Here is a 21,214-nt window from a genome sequence, read left to right as displayed (position 1 = left end):
ACTGCTAGAAACTCCTTTGCCGCCATTTAACACATCCCAGATAATCTCCCTGAGAAGCCAGGTGGAGGAAATCTGAGGAGCCCTTTCCAGCTATGTAAGGCCATCCCGGACCACCCAGCTCTAGCCAACCCACAAGCAGACCACAGTGTTCATGGCCTCAGACTCAGTATGATCAATTGTATGGTAATGATGCGTAGAGGAAATCTAAGGCCCATTATGAGAGGGATAGAGACCCTGTCCAGGGAGATAATCATCTAGAAGGGTGGCTCTAGCTTTGGGTGCTGCACTTAAAGGCTGGAGTGTGTCCTAAGGAGTGTAATTGGGATGTGGAAGTTCAGAAAACCTTGTGATAAGAGTATGAATCAAGGGAATCATGGAGAAAACGTGCCATCATTTTGTATATGAAGTTTTAGTTATGAGTATGAGGAACTGGTTTTAATTTGCATTGCTCTAGGTAGAAGTACTAAGACCAACAGGTAAAGAAAGTCAGAGGCAGGCTTGTGCTCAACCTAAAAAGAACTTTCTAATATTCAAAGGGGTAGAATCATAAAATAGATTGGCTTGAACAGTAGTGAGGATACTGTTACTAGCTGTGTTCAAAGATTGCTCATCTTTGCCCAGGAATGTGGTAGAAAGGATTCTTGTGCTGAGAGGAACATTAGATAAGATGGCCACGAAGTTTCCTTTCAAATCCAATAGTCTATGCTTCTGTGTGAAACTTCTATGTGCATCTATCTACATTTGTCTTTACAAAACCTAATAAAGGAAGTCTTCTGCAATCTCATCTCCGGGGTTGTCCCACCTGTCTCTCAACTTAGTCTTAATCTGAGACTGAGGGGAGATGTTAACTAAAGAGTGTAAGAAATTAACTCTCTCACCCTAATTCCCTGACTTGGGCACACATGTTAAATTTATTAGCTTTGTTCTAAAAATAAGTAGCAAATCAGATGTCAACTACTGCCATAGTGAAATGCTTTCTGAGTTGAATAAAGTAAAAGTGAGTTTACTATTAAAAGGAGAGAGAAATCAAAGTTTATCTTATAAGGAAAAAGTGGACAAGGTATAGAGTTTCTTGTGCATAAGTTCTGTTTCATTTTAAGAGAAAAGAAATATAGTTAATTTTTAAATCTCTTACGTTATAGACTTTCATTAATATGTTTTAAATAGCATTTTTAATTAAAATAATAACTTATCTGGTATTAAAACAAACAAATATAACACTACATAAATAATTATATTTACTATTCATAGAAAAGTGTCATGAATGGAGATGGAGTATCTCTAACATCCCACATATCAGCTCACATGAAACTTAATGCTATTTGACCTTGATACCTGCTTTCTATTAAGAACAAGACCTCTATCCAGAAGCTCAGATGCTGTGAAGCATCCTGTCCCCATGGATTAGACCACTTGGACATTGATGTCTGAGCATAGTCTTATAATAATAGCCTACACCTTTCTCCTCTCATGAATGACTCATTGATCCAGCACTCTCCTAATGCTGTTTTTTTTCTCTCCATGTCTTTCCACCTATAGACTTTATATGTACGCTTTCTCTAAAGCTCTTGCCTTAATAATATTAGCAAAAGTGTACTTAGTATATACCATGTTCCAGGAACTGTATTTATTCTTGATCTCATTTCATTCCTAAAATACCCAGGCATAGGTATTTTATTATGTTCATCTTGGAGAGATTAAATAACTTGTCCAACATACGTACCAGTTAGACAAAGAACTTACTCTTGCTTCCAGACGCCTGCTTCTACTTTGCTCTGCTACTCCACCTTCCGGAAGGAGCCCCTAAGATGGGGGACTCCACAGGATACAATGTAAATCTTGGCAATTGACTACATATGAGGAAGAGAAATGATGGAGTCCAAGAAAAGTGAGTTTTTGAGTCTGAGTGACAAGGAGAATTGGGGGTCATTAATCAAAACCAGAGATTTGGAATAAGAAACTAATAATGAAGAATCATCCTATGGTATTTTTTTAGTGTTGAGATAAAATATCTGCAAAAATTTAAAATACCCTACAAGATAGGAACTGTAAATAGATTTGAAGGCTGAAAAAGATACAGATAATAATAAGTGTGAAAAAGAGGGAGCAGGAGATGACAATGGGATTCTTGTTTGGGAAATTAGAAAACATTAAGAGCACTGGTTATGTGGCTCACAATAGAAAACCAAGACAATATTAACTGGAATGTTAGATAATGGACCTTGATATTACAACTCTGGTGTAGACGTCTTTGCTATGATTTTGTGATTTTTCTCCAATAATTCCCTTGGAGTAAAAGAGGAGGAAACAGATGGAGAGGGTTGCAAAGGACTGAGAACTAATAACCTTGGAAAGTCAAGAGAGTTTATCCAGCAAGTGACGACAGACTAGGTGTTATATTCTTGAGTACAAGATGGTAGGGAAGCAAGTGAAACCAAAATTGTGACTATCAGCTGAGAGAAATGGAAAGGGGGATGGGATAAACAATACTGATGATGATACAGTAACTTTAATAGAGAGACAAAGGAGAGAGATTAAAGGATAGAAAATTATGGCCAGGGCAGGACATTTTTAAGTTCAAGATTTTGAATGTGGAGTGGTTTCAAATGATGAAGTAACTCAAGATGTGTAAATGCTGCTAAAAAATGAAATGGAAAGATATTAGAGATGAGGGTTAAGGAACTGTGTGGCCTCGATTTTGAATGGTTAAACTCTAAAAGCAGACACAACTACATTTTAAGGATCACTTGTGATCTGAAGGTCTGTAAACACTTCTTAACATCACTAAGCCTTGCTTTTCTTCAGGTACAAAATTTGTAGTGGTAGAGATGATAATAGCATTATCATTCAAGTTAGTTTTTACTGTCATTGTCATTGTGGTTGATATTAAAAACTCTCCTCAGTTATTCAGGAAAAAGAAAAAAAGCAATCATTCAAGAAAGCCATTGCTTACTTTCAATTCCAAGTGCCTGATTTAAGGCTTAAGTTACAAATTTCTCTATCCCTGCACTGTATGAAGTGGAGTGAACAGACCAGGGAAAAATACTTGATGACTTTGAACAAGGAGGCTTGAAGATTAATCACTTACCTTGTCTATTACAAACAAAATGCAAGACAATAGGGCTAGATTTTAACATTCATTGGATCCTTCTCCCATCCAGACCTCTAATGAAATTGCTAATGATCAGGAAATGACCAAAAAGGGATGAAGATGGCTTCCAAAGAAAAAGGAAGATACAAATCTAAATTCATTGATTCCATAATTAAATGCTAAAATATCAAAACTAACTGACTGCCTTCCCAATAGCCATGATCCCTCTTCTCATTTAAGAAAAACCTGACTTTTTTCAACATATCAAGACCACAATTCCCAGCCTCCTTTGCAACTATAAGTGAACAATACGATGCAAATGGCAGTTGAGTGGGATTGCTGAAAGAGTTCTTTAAAAGGGAGCTCCTTTAGCACTTTTCCTTCTCATTCCCTTCCTGCCAGGAATGCAGGCATGAGGCCAAGAGTCTCAGCCACTATCCTGAACTCAGGAGACCTTGGAGATGGAAGGCATGTGCTAACAATGGCAGAGCTGTCAAAGAGAAAGTGGTCCTGGATGATGCCATGCAACTTTAAACCTCTCTGGAGCATCTTCCTGTACTGTATTTTTAATGTGTGTGTGTAGGGGGAGGGGGGTAAACCCCTGGTTTTTCATGCTTTGGGGTTTGCTGTTGTTTGTTTAGGAATTTTTTGTGGGAAAGGATCACTCTTATTCCAAAAATAATGTAATTCATAACTGCTACAGACATCCAGCCAATTTCACTTTATTTTGTTACTAGAGGCCCAGTACACAAAATTCTTTTGGTGGGGGGAGGGAGGAGGAAGGAGGAAGGAAGGGACAGCCTGGCCTGCATCCTCTCACAATCCAGGACTCCACTGGCAGTCAGACATCCCTCTTGCAATCTGGGAATGCTGGCTCCTAACTGCTTGCCTGCCTGCCTGCCTAATCATCCCTAACTACTCTGCCTACCTGCCTGATCACTTCTAACCACTCACCTGTCTGCCTGATCACCTCTAACCACTCACCTGCCTGCCTGATCGCCCCTAACCACCTCTGCCTCAGCTCCCATAGCCGCAGCTTAGTCTGGAAGGACATCTGGAATGATGCCCAGAAGGTCGTTCAGCTGGTCTAATTAGCATATTATGCTTTTATTATTATAGATACTGCCTGGAGGTAGACTAACTGATAATTCATTTCAACAAATAATGATTTTCAGAGGATTGTTTTCATGAATTTGGACCTTAGGTAGCAATGAACTATGATGTCTGAGTGGCAGGAAATACATGAGGTAACATCTATGGTTTCTTAAACTTATTGTCATGACAACTTTACCAAGTTCTGTAGGAAGGGGGAATCCAAGCAGAGCCTGGTGGACTCCCTGAGTTGAGTAAACAGGCCTGAGAGAAGGTTTGCAAGTGGTCCCTAGAAACATATTAAGTGTCTGTAAGTCTGTAAACTAGCTATAGTTAGTAAGGATTCCTGCATTCTTAATGGATAAACAGTACTTCAATTCCAGGCATAGAATTATCAAACAGTCACACCTCAATATCAGCTAGTTTGAGGGACCTACTTAAATCACCAGGCCTTCTATTCTTCTCTCTCTTACCAAAGCCCCCACGTAGGTTCATTCTATTTGTTTTACAGCTCAGTTCCAGTGTGTGTTTTGTGGATTTCCACTGTAGAGTTTTATGGTTGGCCCAGATTTAAAAACTAACCTATTTCTTACTGCAATTTCTAAGGTAATTTCTTTCTAAACTATTGGAACATAATCTTGTGTAGATTTTCTGTTGCCAAAAGAAGAGGACAGCTGCCCTAAGTAAGTTCCAAGTTGAACTTGCTCCCACCCGCTATGTCTACTCCCAGACCCCACTCCCAAGCAATGGAGCATCCTAGGGCAGTATAAATTTGTTTTCTTAAGTGGTTTCTTTCCCTTGATGATTGCATTGCTTTTATCTTTAGTTTTTAGTTTGGCTGGGAAAGAGAGTCCTCAGGAGAAAAGAACCCAGCATCCTTATCAATTCTCCTGCTCCTGCCCATTGAACTCTGTTGTCTTCTCTTCAATGAAGGTAACTGACTTCCTTTGGCACCACCCACTTGGGTTGGGTGGCTATGATGACAGGAAAAAAAGGAGCTGAAAAATGTTCTCATTCTCTCCGCTACCCATCTCATTGTCACACAGTCTGCCTCCAGGTGCCTCTGTCTCAGTCTAACTCATTCCCTGGCTCCTTCTGTCACTTTACTTCTCTCTCTCCCTCCTTACAGGAAGTTGTATTATGCAGATGATTCACACATCTTAATTTTTATCACTCATCTAAATTTAAACGAAACCAATGGTTTCATGTGACTGTTTAAAACATCACAGTTATAAGGAAATTACCAACATCGGCTTCTTTTTCTCCCTAAAAAATTATGCTTCTCCACGTGCCAACACCCAGCAGAGGGCATCCTTCCATCTCAGATGCAGCAAAAAGGCTCCGCAATGCCAGCAGTGTCTTCCGTTGACAACTGTGCACTGTGACTCAAGTAAAGAGGCTCTTGTGGAAGGTGGGGGTTTGTTATATAAGTTATTCTCGAGTGTCTACCTCCATGTTGAATTATGGATTTAGAAATAATTCTCCTTTTGTAAGGGGAAAAAAAATCACTGTCTCTGGCCTCTTTCCAAGTTTGGAGCCTTAAGCTTCAAATTTCAGAAGCAACCAGGTAGCACCTGTGAGATCCTTCCTCCTCCGGGCTTCTAAGTGTGAAAATGAAGTGATGGCCCAGCAAAAGCACCCCACCTCCTTTGTGGCACTCTCTTTCTATTCCCCAAACTACAAGAGAAAAGCAGAAAAGGTGCCCCAGCCTGTTAGATTGTCTCAGAGGCAGGAAGAGGAGAAGCATGGGCCAGCGCAGGGCGACAGGCATGGCCGACCTTGTACCTGTGTAAGCAGGCGGTCGCCCACTAAGTTTCATTGTGCAGTTCCACAGAAACTTAAGTTCCACAATGAGAAATATCTCACATTGTCAGAAGAGTTTTCCCTGGGTTAAAAGGCAAATGCCCACAGCCCTTGTCAGTGAGTTTCTCCCTGGTGTGGGTGAGTTTATCAGATTATTTCCTTATGGAAGAATGTCTTCAGGAGAGAAGGGAAGATTTTTGAGGAGATGAGAGAGCATCATTGACACATCCATTCAACATCTGTTTTTGAGACTTTGTGCCAAGCCCTGTAGTTGGTGCTAAGACATCAGCAGCCAGTTAAAGATCCTCTCCTTGAGGTCATGGACCAAAAAGCAGGGTTCTAAGGAGTTGGACAGACCTAACCTTGGGTCTGGCCCTGCCATTTACCAGCTCTGTATGTGACTTGGTACAAAGGACTTAATGTTCTCTTTTGCAAAACAGAAATAATAACTGTTAATATTTATTGAAAATATAACTTTGTTCCAGGCACAGGAACTATATATATATATATACATATATACAGTGGGGCCTTGACTTACGAGTGTCCCCACTAACGAGTTTTTCGAGATACGAGCCATCCTCCAGTCCAGTTTAAGAACCCATTGTGGCCCTCGAGTCAAAAAAGCCATCTCTTTTTTGCTTTGAGTTGCGAGCTAAAATTCAGGTTACGAGCCACCTTCAGATACCCCACGGCTAGTTGGCGCAGCGAACGTCACAGTGAACGCCACAACATCAGCCCAGCATCACGTGTCTCACTTGTTCACAATTGATTTGACATACGAGTAATTTGAATTACGAGCTCCGTCACGGAACGAATCAAACTCGTAAGTCAAGGCCCCACTTTATATCATAAAATCTCCACAATTAGCCAATGAGACTAGTTCTATTATTCTCATTTGATAATTGAGGAAATCGAGGCACAAAGTGATTTACAAATTGCCCAGAATGACATGGAAGCCTCGGAGCAGGACTTTGAAACAAGGCTGGCTGATTCCGGGGCCTCCTAACCAGTATGCCAGAGCATTGATTTCCAAGGCTGTGGGGAGGACTGGACAAGAAGGCACGTGTAATGCTGACAGCGCAGTTTAGCATTATTCTTAGTATTATTGTTGTGATATGTCATGATTATCACCACAATTGTTACAGCTTTTGAGACGTAAGGGTCTATACTGAAATAGCAAACATGAGGCTCAATACTTCAAATCAAAATTCCTCTGCTTGGGAATGCAGTCCGTCCCCAGCTCTGAAATTCAGGTGGCATAATGTCATAGCTATTGAGTCATGACTCCCTGCGTTTATCTTTCCATAAGATGACAGGCTGCCTCGAATAATTGTGTCTCCAGACAGGAGATCAGAACACAGGTTCCCTATAGGAATATGACAAGAATATGAGATTCCCTGGAACAAAACATAAGTATTTTCTGCTCTGTTTTTTTGTTTGTTTGTTTGTTTGTTTTCTTTCTCTAAACTCCCCTGAAAGTTGAAGGTTAAGGCCAGATACAAAACAAAACCTAAATCCAAGTATTTGTCTGTTCTTCCACAGTCCCTCTTTGTTCTCTGGGAGATCCTGTAGACAGCCCCCCTCCCCCTCTCTCTGCTCCCAGTCTTTCCAAAGTGCGCTCTCTAGAGCCCTCTCCTGGCCTTCTCACAGCTTAAGCGTGCCCACAGATCAATGGGAGTTATTAGATGAAGCGGCATGCTTTCTTGTTGCTCTGGGAGTTCTCTCTGCTTGTTGTAAGCCTGAATTTGTGTCTCATGCTGCTGCATGACCAAAATCAAGAATAATTTTAAACAAGCAGATAAAATTCTGGCTCCAGGCCCTATTTCTTATTGATTTCATTTCAGGATTGTCATCTTAGGTTCATTAGGTAGGAAACTGAGTGCTGGGTAATGAATGGAGTATAAGAGAATTCACAATATATATATATATATATATATATATATACATCTTACAAATAATCCATTTTTCTTGCCTCTATCAAAAAAATAGTTTTTAATACCTCATGTTGAGCTTCATAACGCAAAATTCAAGTCTACCAAACATTTAAAAAATGTATCCTATTAAAAAAGGCAATTCCATGCTGATTTTATCTCACCGTGCTTCTGTAGGGATGAACACTGTTGAACACATACATTGTTTGAGACAGAAATACGTGTTTTGATTCCCTTTGGTTTGAACTTGAAAAATAGCAAGTGTTGCCCTAACCCAGGGATGGGCAAACTTTTTGACTCGAGGGCCACAATGAGTTCTTAAACTGGACCGGAGGGCCGGAACAAAAGCATGGATGGAGTGTTTGTGTGAACTAATAAAAATTCAAAGTAAACATCATTACATAAAAGGGTACGGTCTTTTTTTTTTTAGTTTTATACATTTCAAACTGGCTGGATCCGGCCCATGGGCCGTAGTTTGCCCATGGCTACCCTAACCGGTTTGGCTCAGTGGATAGAGCATCGGCCTGCGGACTGAAGAGTCCCAGGTTCGATTCTGGTCAAGGGCATATACCTTGGTTGTGGGCACATCCCCAGTAGGGGGTGTGCAAGAGGCAGCTGATCGATATTTCTCTCTCATCGATGTTTCTAACTCTCTATCCCGCTCCCTTCCTCTATGTAAAAAAATCAATCCTATCTAATAAAAGAGAAACATGGTAATTAGCGTACGACTGCTACCTTTCCCATTGGCTAATCAGAGCGATATGCAAATTAACTGCCAGCCAAGATGGCGGCCGGCAGCCAGGCAGCTGGAAGCGAACATGAGGCTTGCTTGCTTCAGTGACGGAGGACTCCAACGTTCCCCGCCTGCCTTGCTGGCCTCTGAGCTTGCAGTTTGAAACATTGTAACAAATATAGAAGCTAAAAAAAAACCCAGAAACCCACTTTCAGCTGGCCGGCCGGGATCTCAGAGCTGGAATTGATACAGTGTCTTGATTATAGAACCCAAACAAACCAGATACCTGCTTTCAGCAGCAGAGGGCTCAGAGCTGGAGCCAGAGCTAAAACTGGCCCAGAATTAAAAAGAAAAAAGAAAAAAAGGAGCAGTTGGGAGCTTCAGTCACCTGCCAGCCTGAAAACAGCCCTCAGCCTCTCACCCAGACTGGCCAGGCACCCAGTGGGGACCCCCACCCTGAAGGGTGTGTGACCAGCTGCAAACAGCCATCATCCCCTCATCCAGGCTGGCCAGGCACCCCAGTGGGGACCCCCACCCTGATCCAGGACACCCTTCAGGGCAAACCAGCCAGCCCCCACCCATGCACCAGGCCTCTGTCCTATATAGTAAAAGGGTAATATGCCTCCCAGCACCGGGATCAGCGGAGCCACGAGGCCTCCTGGCACAGGGATCAGCATGACAGGGGGCAGCCAAACCCCCTGATCAGCCCTGCTCTGTGCCTGATAGGGGGAGCTCCCCAACCCCCTAATCACCCTGCAGTTCTGTGTGTGACAGGGTGCGGCGCCCCAACCCCCACCCCCCATGGGCCCTGCTCTGTGTGTGATGGGGTAGAGCCATAACCTCCCTATCGGCCCTGCCCTGAGTGTGACAGTGGTGGCCCCCCAACTCCCTGATCCGCCCTGCTCTGTGTGTGACAGGGGGCGGTGCCCCAACTCCCCTATCAGCCCTACTCTGTGAGTGACAGGGGGGAGCTCCCCAACCCCCTGATGGGCCCTGCTCTGTGCGTGACAGGGTACGGAGCCCCAACCCTCCTGATGGGCCTTGCTCTGTGTGTGACAGGGGGTGGCGCCGCAACCTCCCCATGGACCCTGCCTTGAGTGTGACAGGTGGCGGTGCCCCAACCCCCCAATCGGCCCTACCCTGAGCGTGACTGAGGGTGGCATCGCAACCTCCCGATCCACCCTGCTCTGTGCATGATAGGGGGCGGCACCCCAACTCCCCAATCGGCCCTGCTCTGAGCCCAACCAGGGGCTGCACCTAGGGATTGGGCCTGCCCTCTGCCACCCGGGAGCAGGACTAAGCCAGCAGGTCGTTATCTCCCGAGGGGTCCCAGACTGCGAGAGGGCACAGGCCGGGCTGAGGGACCCCCCTCCCCCCTGAGTGCACAAATATTTGTGCACCGGGCCTCTAGTAAAATATATTTTTTTAAAAAAAGAAAAATAGCAAGTGTCCTGGTGATTATGTTGCAAGTGATCTTGCCATTGGCTTACAGATCTCTATCAATACTGGCTGGGTTTGATAAAAATAAGATTTTCCTTACCCCAAGATAATGGCCATCGATGAACACGACAGGGAGGGAGGGAGCTTCGGAAACCCGTCGGCAGCGTTCATCTAACTCTTTTCCATAGTCACCATTCAGAGCGATGTTTTTCTCTTCAAATTTTACTCGATGGTTTTGGAAGATCTTTCTAACCAGTTCACATCTCTCAAAGGTTGTCCGAACCACCCGAAGGCAAGTGGTATAAATCACCACACGGTCAAATTCTAGCTCCGTTGATGGTTGCTAAAGGGAAAACATTGTAGTGTAAATATGTTTGCATTTACTTTATTACGTCTTATTTTAAGACAATTAATTTTAAGACAATTAAGTTTTAGCAAGTGTCTTATGTAATAAGGGCATGCAATAAAAGTTGAATAAATGCTATATTCTCAGACATGACTTTTTAAGTTAAAACATCTGTAATTGAGATAGAGATAGCAATCATCATAATTTAAATGACATAATCTAATTGACAGTATTTTTGCTGTTCTCAGTGGCACGTCGAATGATGGCATATCTTAAAACTGATGATGTCTCACTTGGCATACCATGTGGTGAAATAAGGACTGGTTGAATTATTTTTCTCATGTTTTGTAGACATTGTTAAATTACGATATCTGCCTCTTAAACCCAAAGTAAAATATGGAACAAAATAGGTTAGCATTTAACCATTTGAAAATTCTTTTACTAATCAATTTACCAAATTTCATAGTCTTTTGCACCACAATTTCCTAGGAATAACAAGACCTATGCCATAGGAGTTTTCTGAGGTTTAAACAGCACAACACTTGGGCATGTGCTCTGTTGAGCAACAGATCTCCAGTGTGCAGTGGGAAGGCTTTGCCACAAGGAATGAAAGACTGAGTAACTCAGGGGGAGAGCATAGAAATCAACAGCCAAGTGGGGAGTGGGTCAAAGCCAGGCATGACAAGGAAACAAAGACACAGGTACACTGCGCCTCGCCAGGGTGGCTCAGTTAATTGAGCTTTGTCCCATGTACTAGGAGGTCACTGGTTCGATTCTTAGTCAGGGCACATGGCTGAGTTGTGGGCTTGATCCCCCATGGGGGGTATTCAGGGGGCAGCCAATCAATGTTTCTCTCACGTCCTCTCTCTGAAATCATATTTTTTAAAAAAACCCACAACAACAACAGGTACACTGCAACGGAGGCAAGCAACTCTCACAACAAAGAAGAAGTCTCCTGTGAGAATTGTTTTTTCAGCAGATCCTGCTAGATCAGAAGTCAGGGACTGTATTCCTGGGAAACCCTGCCCAGCATTGCTCAGACCACACCAGGTCGGTCCTGACATCATCAGGAAAGATCCTTTTCTTCCTTATCAAGGGCTACTTGCAGGAGACTGAACAGAATATGGCTACACCATGAGACAAGGGACATGGGAGTCTTCACAGGGCTCCAGTTGTTGAAACACAACCACACAATTTGTAAACCCAGGTGAAGTCCAAACTTTGAATGGAAACTGCTCCAGCCAGCTAAGCACCAGAATCAGAAGGTAGGATACTAAGCTCCACCACTTTGTCTTCAAAGAAATCAGAACACTCTGCTGGATGCATATGTACAGGTAGTTCTAAAAAGGCCCAAAGTTATGAAGGCGGCAACGTAATGTTCTCCACCTCACCATAAGAGAGGACATCTTTCTTTCCTGATGATCAAGTTGATTAAAGATGAAAGAACCATTTCTTCCCTCAATAAGAGGTTAGAGGCTAAGTTGAAACCCCAGAGAATTGGAGTGGACAAACCGGTGTCATAAATTCTCAGACAGTTCAGGACTAAAAGAGATCCTAGTGAGTGGCAAGGGGAGTGTCATATGAAAGAGAAAAATGTTACTCAGCTTCAGGCAAGCTTCAGGCTTGCAGGCATGTTATTCACTGTTGTCAGACATGGTTATTTTAAATATATGCTTGAAACATGGATTTTTATAGTAAATGTTCTTTCTAAATTTTAGCACCTCATTAAAACTTGAGCCCATGTAGACCCATATATCTGAAGGCTGAATTTGGCCTAAAAACTGCTAATATCTTAACACTGGGGCAGAAACAGCATCTGATATTCCTGGACTCTGCCACTGACCATCTGTGTGTCTTTTAGAAACTAATGGACTAATAAGTCTTAGTTGTTGTTTTTTTTAATCTGTACAATGTTATAATAGCAACAGCTACCTAACAGATTTGCTGAGAAGATAAAGTAAGCAAGAGTAGGAAAACAATTAGTATGGGGCTTGAAATATAGTACTGAGCTAAGTGCAAAAATGTTATTATACATTGTGAAATCTTTAAGATTAAAACCACACAGAAAATAAGTCAGTGGAAAAATCAGGGCAATACATGAGAAGACAAGGAGATGACTACTATGCTTTAGACCAGTGGTTCTCAACCTTCCTAATGCTGCGACCCTTTAATACAGTTCCTCATGTTGTGGTGACCCCCAATTTCATTGTTACAAATTGAACATAATTAAAGCACAGTGATTAATCACAAAAACAATATGTAATTATATATGTGTTTTCCGATGGTCTTAGGCGACCCCTGTGAAAGGGTCATTTGACCCCCAAAGGGATCGCGACCCAGTTTGAGAACCGCTGCTTTAGATGATCAAGGACTGATCTTCAAAGAGAGCAACCAAATGCCCGTGAACCTATTGCTCCTGTTCACGTTCACCATTAGGGGGAAGCCTGGAATGAGGGAACTCACTGCAAATGCTACAGCTCTTAGGAGAGCAACGTTCTCTTTTTCCGGTTATTATCTGAGTAATCATGCACTGTTCTTCTGGGTGCAGAGACTGCATTTAACTGCATGTGGTCTTCCCAAAATGTTCCACTTTTTTCCAACAGCTACATGTATTTTTTAAAAATATTTGATCAGAAATGCATTTGCCCCATGTGTAGAAGTGGGGAAGTTTGAGATTGGCTCTCTCTGCTGCCACATTAACCAACTCACATAGGATGCTCTCTACTCACACATTAAACAATAGGTACCACTCCTCTGTGTGTCTCTGTGAGTCGTGCATTTGAAAACTAGTAATGAGATACATCCCTATCCGGTGGTTACGTTGGATGCTGTTTAATGCAAAGGATAACAAAAATATCCCTTTACCTGCTGTTGAGGATGAGCTCTGTCTAGAATGAGTGGATCTCCTAGAGTGATATTAGATATTGGAATAAACTGGGAGCTTTTACAAATCCCCAAAGACCACGCCAAGCACACGCCAATCAAATCAATATCTCCAGGGTTGGGACTGCAGAGCCGAGATTTTTTTTAAAGCTCCAGTGTTGATTCTAATGGGGAGCCATATTCTAGAGCTAGTTACCAGTGGAAATACAGAATCATAGTCTGCTCCCAGATCTACTGAATCTGAATCTGCATTTTAACAAGTTTTCTGGAAATTTAGATCCACGTGACATTTTGAGGAGCTCCAGTGCAATCACCTAGGCAGTTTGACTTGGCAGAGAATCAGGGATTATATCCCTTTAAAATAACTGCTAGTCATTCTTTCAGTTATTAGAGCAATTCATTTGTCAAACATGGTGCTGGGTGCTAGATACATAATGGTGACCAAAGAATATAATTCCCTAACAACATAGAACTAAAGCAATAAAAAGGAAGCCAAAAAGTTACATAAAAAATTACAACTGTTAAATGTTGGTAAGGAAATGCACAAAATGTTAGGAGACGCTATTGCAGGAGTGCCTTATCTTACAGGTTGAGAAAGTGTCTCCTGATATTTGAATACTGATTGGTAATATAAGAAGGATTTGACAGAGAAATTACCTAGGTAGAGAGCATGGGGGAAAGTATTATATGTGAGTGCAAAGATCTTGAATGGGAGGCAGATGGCATGTTGAGACTCTGAAATAAGGTCTTTTGCTGAAACAGAGAGAGTTGTAACAGTACTCAATGATTCTGGACAGGTGCACAAGATCAATATCATGTTGTACTTTATAGCCACCGTAAAGACGCAGGGCCTGTAATCTAAGAGCAATGAGAAGTCCCTGAGGCTTTCAAGGAGGCTGGGAGGCACTTACATTTTAAAAAGGGAAGTGAGGCGAGGCCAGTGCGGAGACGTGCACAGGCCATGCACTGCACAGACCTCCGGTGCGTCGCTGGTAGCAGAGGCTCCATGAGTTATGCCTTCAGGGCTGTATAGTCCACAGCTTGAGCCTATACAATGCATAGTCTCATTCCCAATTCCCTTGGTCTTGGAGCCGAGATTGAATACAGGGTAAATTCAGGGGAAGAGATATGGGTACCCATTAGAGTGGGCTATTAAGTAAAATGTTCTGACATCATCTCATGGCACAACTTTGGGTATGACTTGGAAGTAGATCTTCTTAAAGGTAAAGGGAGGCTGAATGATTTCTCAAGGTCTTTTCCAGTTTTATAATATGAATTTTCAATGATATTGTCTTTGGTCCAAAAATAAAAAAATCCTCTCCTACATTTGTTTCATTTTCTCTCCTTCAACAGACTCGTCAAGCATCTGCCTGATTCTAAAAATAGCGTCTCCGTGGTTAGCTGTCCCTCTTCTCCCTTGCCGAGGGTTACCATGGGAATAGCGTAACGAAGGAGGAAGCGTCTGAGACAGCAGGGTTTGTAGCCTGCTTGTTCCGAGAGCCGACCTAGATGCTAATAAAAGCAGGTCATTTCCTCCTTTCCATTGATTAAAAAGATGAATCTTGGTGCCCGCGAGGCACTGGAAATATCAGGGGCATCATTTTCTAAGGTGTGTGACTATTGCTGTTCAAGTGAAACACGTGCAAAATAATACTGAATACAAACTATAATTTAAAAATTTTAAATACAAAATTTATTTTAGAAATATGAATCTTAGTGGTGCCCCGAAGCCTCACAACAATCCACAGCAAACTTAGACAAGGGTGTGGGCAAGGGTTGGGCACACTGCTGTGAATGAGACCCAGAGGTCACTAACTGGCCAGCACATGTCCTCAGCCTGCTCTTCGTTCGGCACTAGTCACTGCGGAACAGTAGGCACTTCAGTCACCGGGTCATCTTGGGACCATTCTGGAGCCCCACACCCACTGGAACTGCCCCTGGGACCCAGGACAAGAATTAGACCCCCGCCCTCCTGTCAGAGGGTGAACTTGGAGCAGACCCAGCTCCTCAGCTGCAGCCCATCCAATGGGTCATTTCAACTTGACCCTTGCCTGCCCAGCCTTGCCCTGTTCGACAAGGCCTCCTGGTCTTATCCCGGTCTGCCCCCAAACCACTGAGAAGTTATGGCCTCCAGACAACTTCAGGAATTCAGGTCTTAAACAAAAATTAAAATCAACATTTTTTTTGTCAGTCTGTTCCATGTTTCCATGCCTCTGGTTCTATTTTACTCGTCAGTTTGTTTTGTTCATTAGATGCCTTGTTCATTTGTTTTGATATTTAGATTCAATTGTTGATAGATATGTATTTATTGCCATGAACAGATGGGTGAATCTGAGAGGCAAGGGGCTGGGTGGGGTGGTGGGAAGAGATAAACCAAAGATCTTACATGTATAGATGCATTACCTGTGGACACAGGCAATAGAGTGGTGAAGGCCTGGGGCAGGGCGGGAACCAAGTGGAGGGGTTGGGGGGAAGGGGGGAGACATCTGTAATACTCTCAACAGTAAAGATTTTAAAAAAACATAGGCCCTCCCCCCACAACCGCAAAGTAACATTTCAAAAATGTCAGTGGCAGACATAATGCTCTACATTCATTTAATCCTCACAATAGCTTCCGTGGTGTCACTGTCATTATTTATAGACCTAGAAACCTAAGCTCAGAGGAGATCAGTGTCCTAGACAAGGTGACAGAGTTAAAATTCATCCAAGTTAGAAGCCTGGACCCAGATGCGCATTCTTCCAAAGTCTGCGTGCTTCCCACTGAGCCACATCGACCCAGGGAGCCACTGTTGTTACGCTGCCCCCTCCCCTGGATATAAAGTTGTTGCCAAACCAGAGGTAGCTATAGATCTAACTCATTGCCTAGGACATATTGCCCGCAATTTGAGGAGGTTTGCCTGTTCACTAACGCATGCTCCCACATTTAACAGTAAGTAACATCACAGAGGGGACATTTTAAGCTACTTTTTTCTGTCTAAACAAACTCCCTTGAGATGGGCCAAGTGCAGGGGTCTTGTCTCCTCCAGCCAAAGGCAAAGAGGTGAAGTGACCAGCTCAGGGTCAGCATATCAGAGACAAATGGGGACTAGATCCAGATTTCTTGATTATCAGGAAATGGGTCAACCTGGCTGCAGAAACTGTCATTTTCAATAACAGCCACATGCCTACAAAGGGAAGGGAATTTTACAAATCCCTCTCTCTCTCTCTTCCTCTCTCTCTCTCTCTCTCTCTCTCTCTCTCTCTCTCTCTCTCATCTCCATGCGACTCTGTGAACCCCTGTAGCTAGCTATATGTGTATTATGGGATGCTTCTAATACGGAATTAAAATAAGTAACCCCCTGCTCACCTTGCTCTCAAATCACCTCTTGAAATCTCATTCTTGCTCTTAACTAATGTGATTTCAAAACCCACTTGATCCACACCAGGTACCTCAGCCTATTTCCTGGATCTGTTTCCATTCCATCAATTATTCCCTATTCAGCCCTGAAAGTGAAAAGCGATCTATGCCATATCCCCTTGCCACACTTTGACCACAGAAAACCCTGGGAACTTCTCTCTGTCCCTCTGTAAGGCACAGAATATAGAAATAAGTATAATAGCTATTATTTATTCTATGACTCCTGCATATATGTGTATGTGTGTGTATATATATATATATATATATATATATATATATACACACACATATATGTATACACACACACACACACACACACACACACACACACACATACTAGAGTCCCGGTGCACAAAAATTTGTGCATTGGCCGGGGGAGGGGGGTGGGGGGGTGTCCCTCAGCCCCAGTCGTGCCCTCTCACAGTCTGGGACCCCTGGGGGGATAACGACCTGCTGGCTTAGGCCCACTCCCGGGTGGCACAGGGAAGGCCCAATCCCTAGGTGCAGCCCCTGGTCGGGCTCAGAGCAGGGCCGATTGGGGAGTTGGGGTGCCACCCCCTGTCATACACAGAGCAGGGCGGATTGGGAGGTTGAAAAGCCACCCCCAGCCACGCTCAGGGTAGGGCGGATTGGGGGGTTGGGGCACCGCCCCCTGCCGTACTCAAGGCAGGGTTGATGGGGAGGTTGCGGCACCACCCCCTGTCACACACAGAGCAGGGCCCATCAGGAGGGTTGGGAGCTCCCCCCTGTCATGCACAGAGCAGGGCCGATCAGGGTGTTGGGGAGCTCCCCCCTATCAGGCACAGAGCAGGGCCAATCAGGGGGTTGGGGCACCTTCCCGTCACAAACAGAGCAGGGCGGATAGGGAGGTTGTGGCCCCATCCCCTGTCACACACAGAGCCGCAGGGCGATCAGGGGGTTTGGGCACTGCCCCCTGTCACACTACTCCAGGGGCCAGGAGGCCTTGTGGCTCCGCTGATCCCAGTGCTGGGAGGCCTCGTGGCTCCGCTGATCCCGGGGCGTGAGGCCTCGTGGCTCTGCTGATCCCGGGTTTGGGAGGCCTCGTGGCTCCACTGATCCCGGTGCTGGGAGGCATATTACCCTTTTACTATATAGGATAGAGGCCTGGTGCACGGGTGGGGGCTGGCTGGTTTGCCCTGAAAAGTGTCCTGGATCAGGGTCGGGGTCCCGCTTGGGTCCCTGGCCAGCCTGGGTGAGGGGATGATGGCTGTTTGCAGCTGGTCACACCCCCTTCAGGGTGGGGGTCCCCACTGGGGTGCCTGGCCAGTCTGGCTGAGGGGCTGAGGGCCGTTTTCAGGCTGGCAGGTGACTGAAGTTCCCAACCTCTCCTTTTTTTCTTTTTTTTTTTTTTATTCTGGGATTTATTTACCTTCTATGGCTGTCACTGGAACTGAGAGCCGGCTTTAGCTCTGAGGTTCAGCTCCAGCTCTGAGACCTCGGCTGCTGATCTGGATTTGTTTGGGTTCTATAATTGAAACACTGTTTCAGCTCCAGCTCCAAGCCCGGCTGGCTGAAAGCAGGTTTCTGGGGATTGTTTAGGTTCTATAATTGCAACATTGTTTCTTAGAGTCCAAGCTCAGAAGCTGGCAGTGGCAGGCGGGGAACCTTGGCTTCCTCCTTCACTGGAGAAAGCAAGCCTCCTGTTCCACTTCAGCTGCCTTACTGCAGGCCGCCATCTTGGTTGGCAGTTAATTTGCACATCTCTCTGATTAGCCAATGGGAAGGGTAGCGAAGTTACGGTTAATTACCATGTTTCTCTTTTATTATATAGGATATATATGTCCTAGGGACTTCAAATGTGCAATTTGAAGTCCCTAGAACTTTAGATGTGCAATTTTCACTGATCGTAAGAGAGAAGGATTATTATATAAACTAGAGGCCTGGTACATGAATTAGTGCACGGGTGGGGTCGCTCAGCCTGGCCTGCTCCCTCACAATCTGGGATCCCTCGGGGGATGTTGAAATGCAGGTTTTGGCCCAATCTCCGCAGGCTGGCCTGCAGGGATCAGGCCGAAACCAGCAGTCCCACATCCCCCGAGGGATGTAGTAGTGGGGCCAGGTGCCGGGCCGCTCCCGCTCATCCTGGAACTGCTGCGCCTGCCACTGTTGCGGAGGTGGGAGAGGCTTGTTCCCCCACAGCTGCGCTCACCAGCCGTGAGCCCAGTGTCTGGTGCCCATCAGTCAGCTGAGTGGCACTCCCGCTGTGGGAGTGCACTGACCACAAGAGGACAGCTACTGCATTGAGTGTCTACCACCTGGTGGTCAGGTGCGTCATAGCAACCGGTTGACCAGTCATTCGGTCACTTAGGCTTTTGTATATATAGATTTTACAGATGGGGACCCTAAAGTTGAATAAAATTTAAGGTGCCCAAATAGCTCAGAGTGAAAAAGAACAGAACTAGAATTTTGACTTGGGTCTGCCTCCTAAATCCTTATTGTAGGATATACCACATATCCCTCTTAAACACAAACAAGCAACGGGTCATACCATTCTAGAAATGAAATCTGGGTTGTATGAAGGGACTGTCACAGGACAGTCTGAGAAATGCACACTATTTATCTCTCAACTTCATTTTAATATCTCTGCCTAGAGGTCACCCCTCAGACAGACCTGCCCTAGCATCCCATGGGAAACAGGCCTTATATCTTCTGACCCAGTTCTTCCCCTTTGTACCTAGCATTGCTGGGCATTATATTGTATATGTTTAATGGTTTACTGTCAATCTCCACAAATAAAATATAGCCCCAATATACCAGGAACTTCGTTTTGTTCTCTAGAACTAAGAACCCAGGAAATAACCTGGTACCTAGTACATGCTCAATATATATCTTCTGGCCTCTTTCCTCACATTGGTTTGAATCTGCCTCTTAGTAACTGGATAATCTTGGACCATTTACTTAATCTCTTTATATCTCAGTTTTTTTAGCTGAAATATAGGGACACTAATGCTTACTTCATTGGGATTTCTAGGGATTAAATGATTTCATGAACAGAAATACCTTTGGCATAAAGCCTGATGCATAATAAGCACTCAGTAAAATTATATCTCTTTGTTATTAATATCATCATTATAATAAAATATTACTGACACACACCAGCCCCAGCACTATCACCACTATCATTATAACCAACAAATCCAAATTCACAGGACATAAATTTGAATGACAAAGGTTAACTTCATAATTACACAGTGATCAAAAAAATCTCTTTAATGAGTTGAATGACCATTTCACATTCGTTTGCACATGCCATCAATTCTGAGTGAAAGCGGTAGAGTGGTGTACACACACCAGACATTATAAAATCCCTCCTTTCCTAAGTTCAGAAAAGTTTGTTTCTTTGGTGGCACCAAGAAATGCCTGAGCAATGCATGCAAATATGAAAATGTTTTCAGTTTTCATAATGCTCAAAAATCATATAAATAGATGAACTTCAGTTATTTCCTTAGGAATTATCTTTTGTATCCAAATCTATTACTAAATTGGTCTAGACATCAACTGAAAAGTCAATGAACCTAATAAATCCTCCAAGCAAAAGAAAATGCTGATTTAACAATACATCAGAGTTACTGAGAATAAGGATGCCCACCATCTCCCACCATGGAGACCTGGTAAAGGGGTCACAGTTTTGCCATTTAGCATTCATCAAACACAGGGAGGTTTCCTCCAGAGCTAGACTTTATCTTTTCTTGAAAAAGCAGAAAATATGACAACACTAGTATTATTGCATTCCTGCACAAAAACAATAATTGAAGCTTGGTGGCAGGCACCCCAGTTAGTGGCACCTGTCTCTTGATGCCACATTTAATACCCATCTCTAATGCCTGGACAATTCCTTACATTAACATTGCCTATATTACTCCTTTTTAGCTGAATTTGTGAAATCACATCTGGTCTAATGTGTCTGCTCATATGGGAAGAAACTGAGAGTCACAGTTTAATTATCTGACTCAAAACTTTTTTGGATAAGCAACATGTGTATCTTGAGCCATTGCTCTGGCACTTTCCTGCATAAGCTGGGAAAATAAGTTAACTTTCCTGGGACTATGTTTTCTCTTCTCTAATATAGGAGTAGCTATAATCTAGCCCCTAAGGGAGTTGCGGGATCACAGGTACAATGCAACTGAAGATACACTGTAAATTATAAAACTTTACAAACACACTAGCTATTCACAATCACCCTAAGTCACACGGCTGGGAGAAGAGGAACAAGGATCTAATAAAAACCACCTTCCTACCAGACAAAAGTACCTCTCTTCCAATATGAATACTTTGATTTCTATAGAAATTGTCACAAAAATTATTTATTGGCAATTGAGATTATGCTCATTTTAGCAGATAAAAGTGATATCAAAACAAATACCAGCCCTGACCGGTTTGGCTCAGCGGATAGAGCGTTGGCCTGCGGACTGAGAGGTCCCGGGTTCGATTCCCGTCAAGGGCATGTACCTTGGTTGCGGGCACGTCCCCAGTGGGG

At 43.7% G+C, this 21,214-nt stretch overlaps 1 protein-coding gene across 1 annotated transcript in view; it reads right to left on the bottom strand.

Moving 5' to 3' along the window:
* Positions 1-21,214, bottom strand: part of GRXCR1 (glutaredoxin and cysteine rich domain containing 1) — a 99,668-nt gene that overhangs the window by 48,540 nt on the left and 29,914 nt on the right. The window contains exon 2 of the mRNA XM_036318250.1: positions 10,191-10,433. Within this exon, the coding sequence (XP_036174143.1) occupies positions 10,191-10,433 (243 nt within the window). The remainder of the gene's footprint in view (positions 1-10,190; positions 10,434-21,214) is intronic.

The sequence above is a fragment of the Myotis myotis genome, unplaced genomic scaffold (assembly GCF_014108235.1).
Source record: "Myotis myotis isolate mMyoMyo1 unplaced genomic scaffold, mMyoMyo1.p scaffold_m19_p_1, whole genome shotgun sequence".
NCBI lineage: Eukaryota > Metazoa > Chordata > Mammalia > Chiroptera > Vespertilionidae > Myotis > Myotis myotis.
This window is presented reverse-complemented; position numbering and strand designations above follow the sequence as displayed.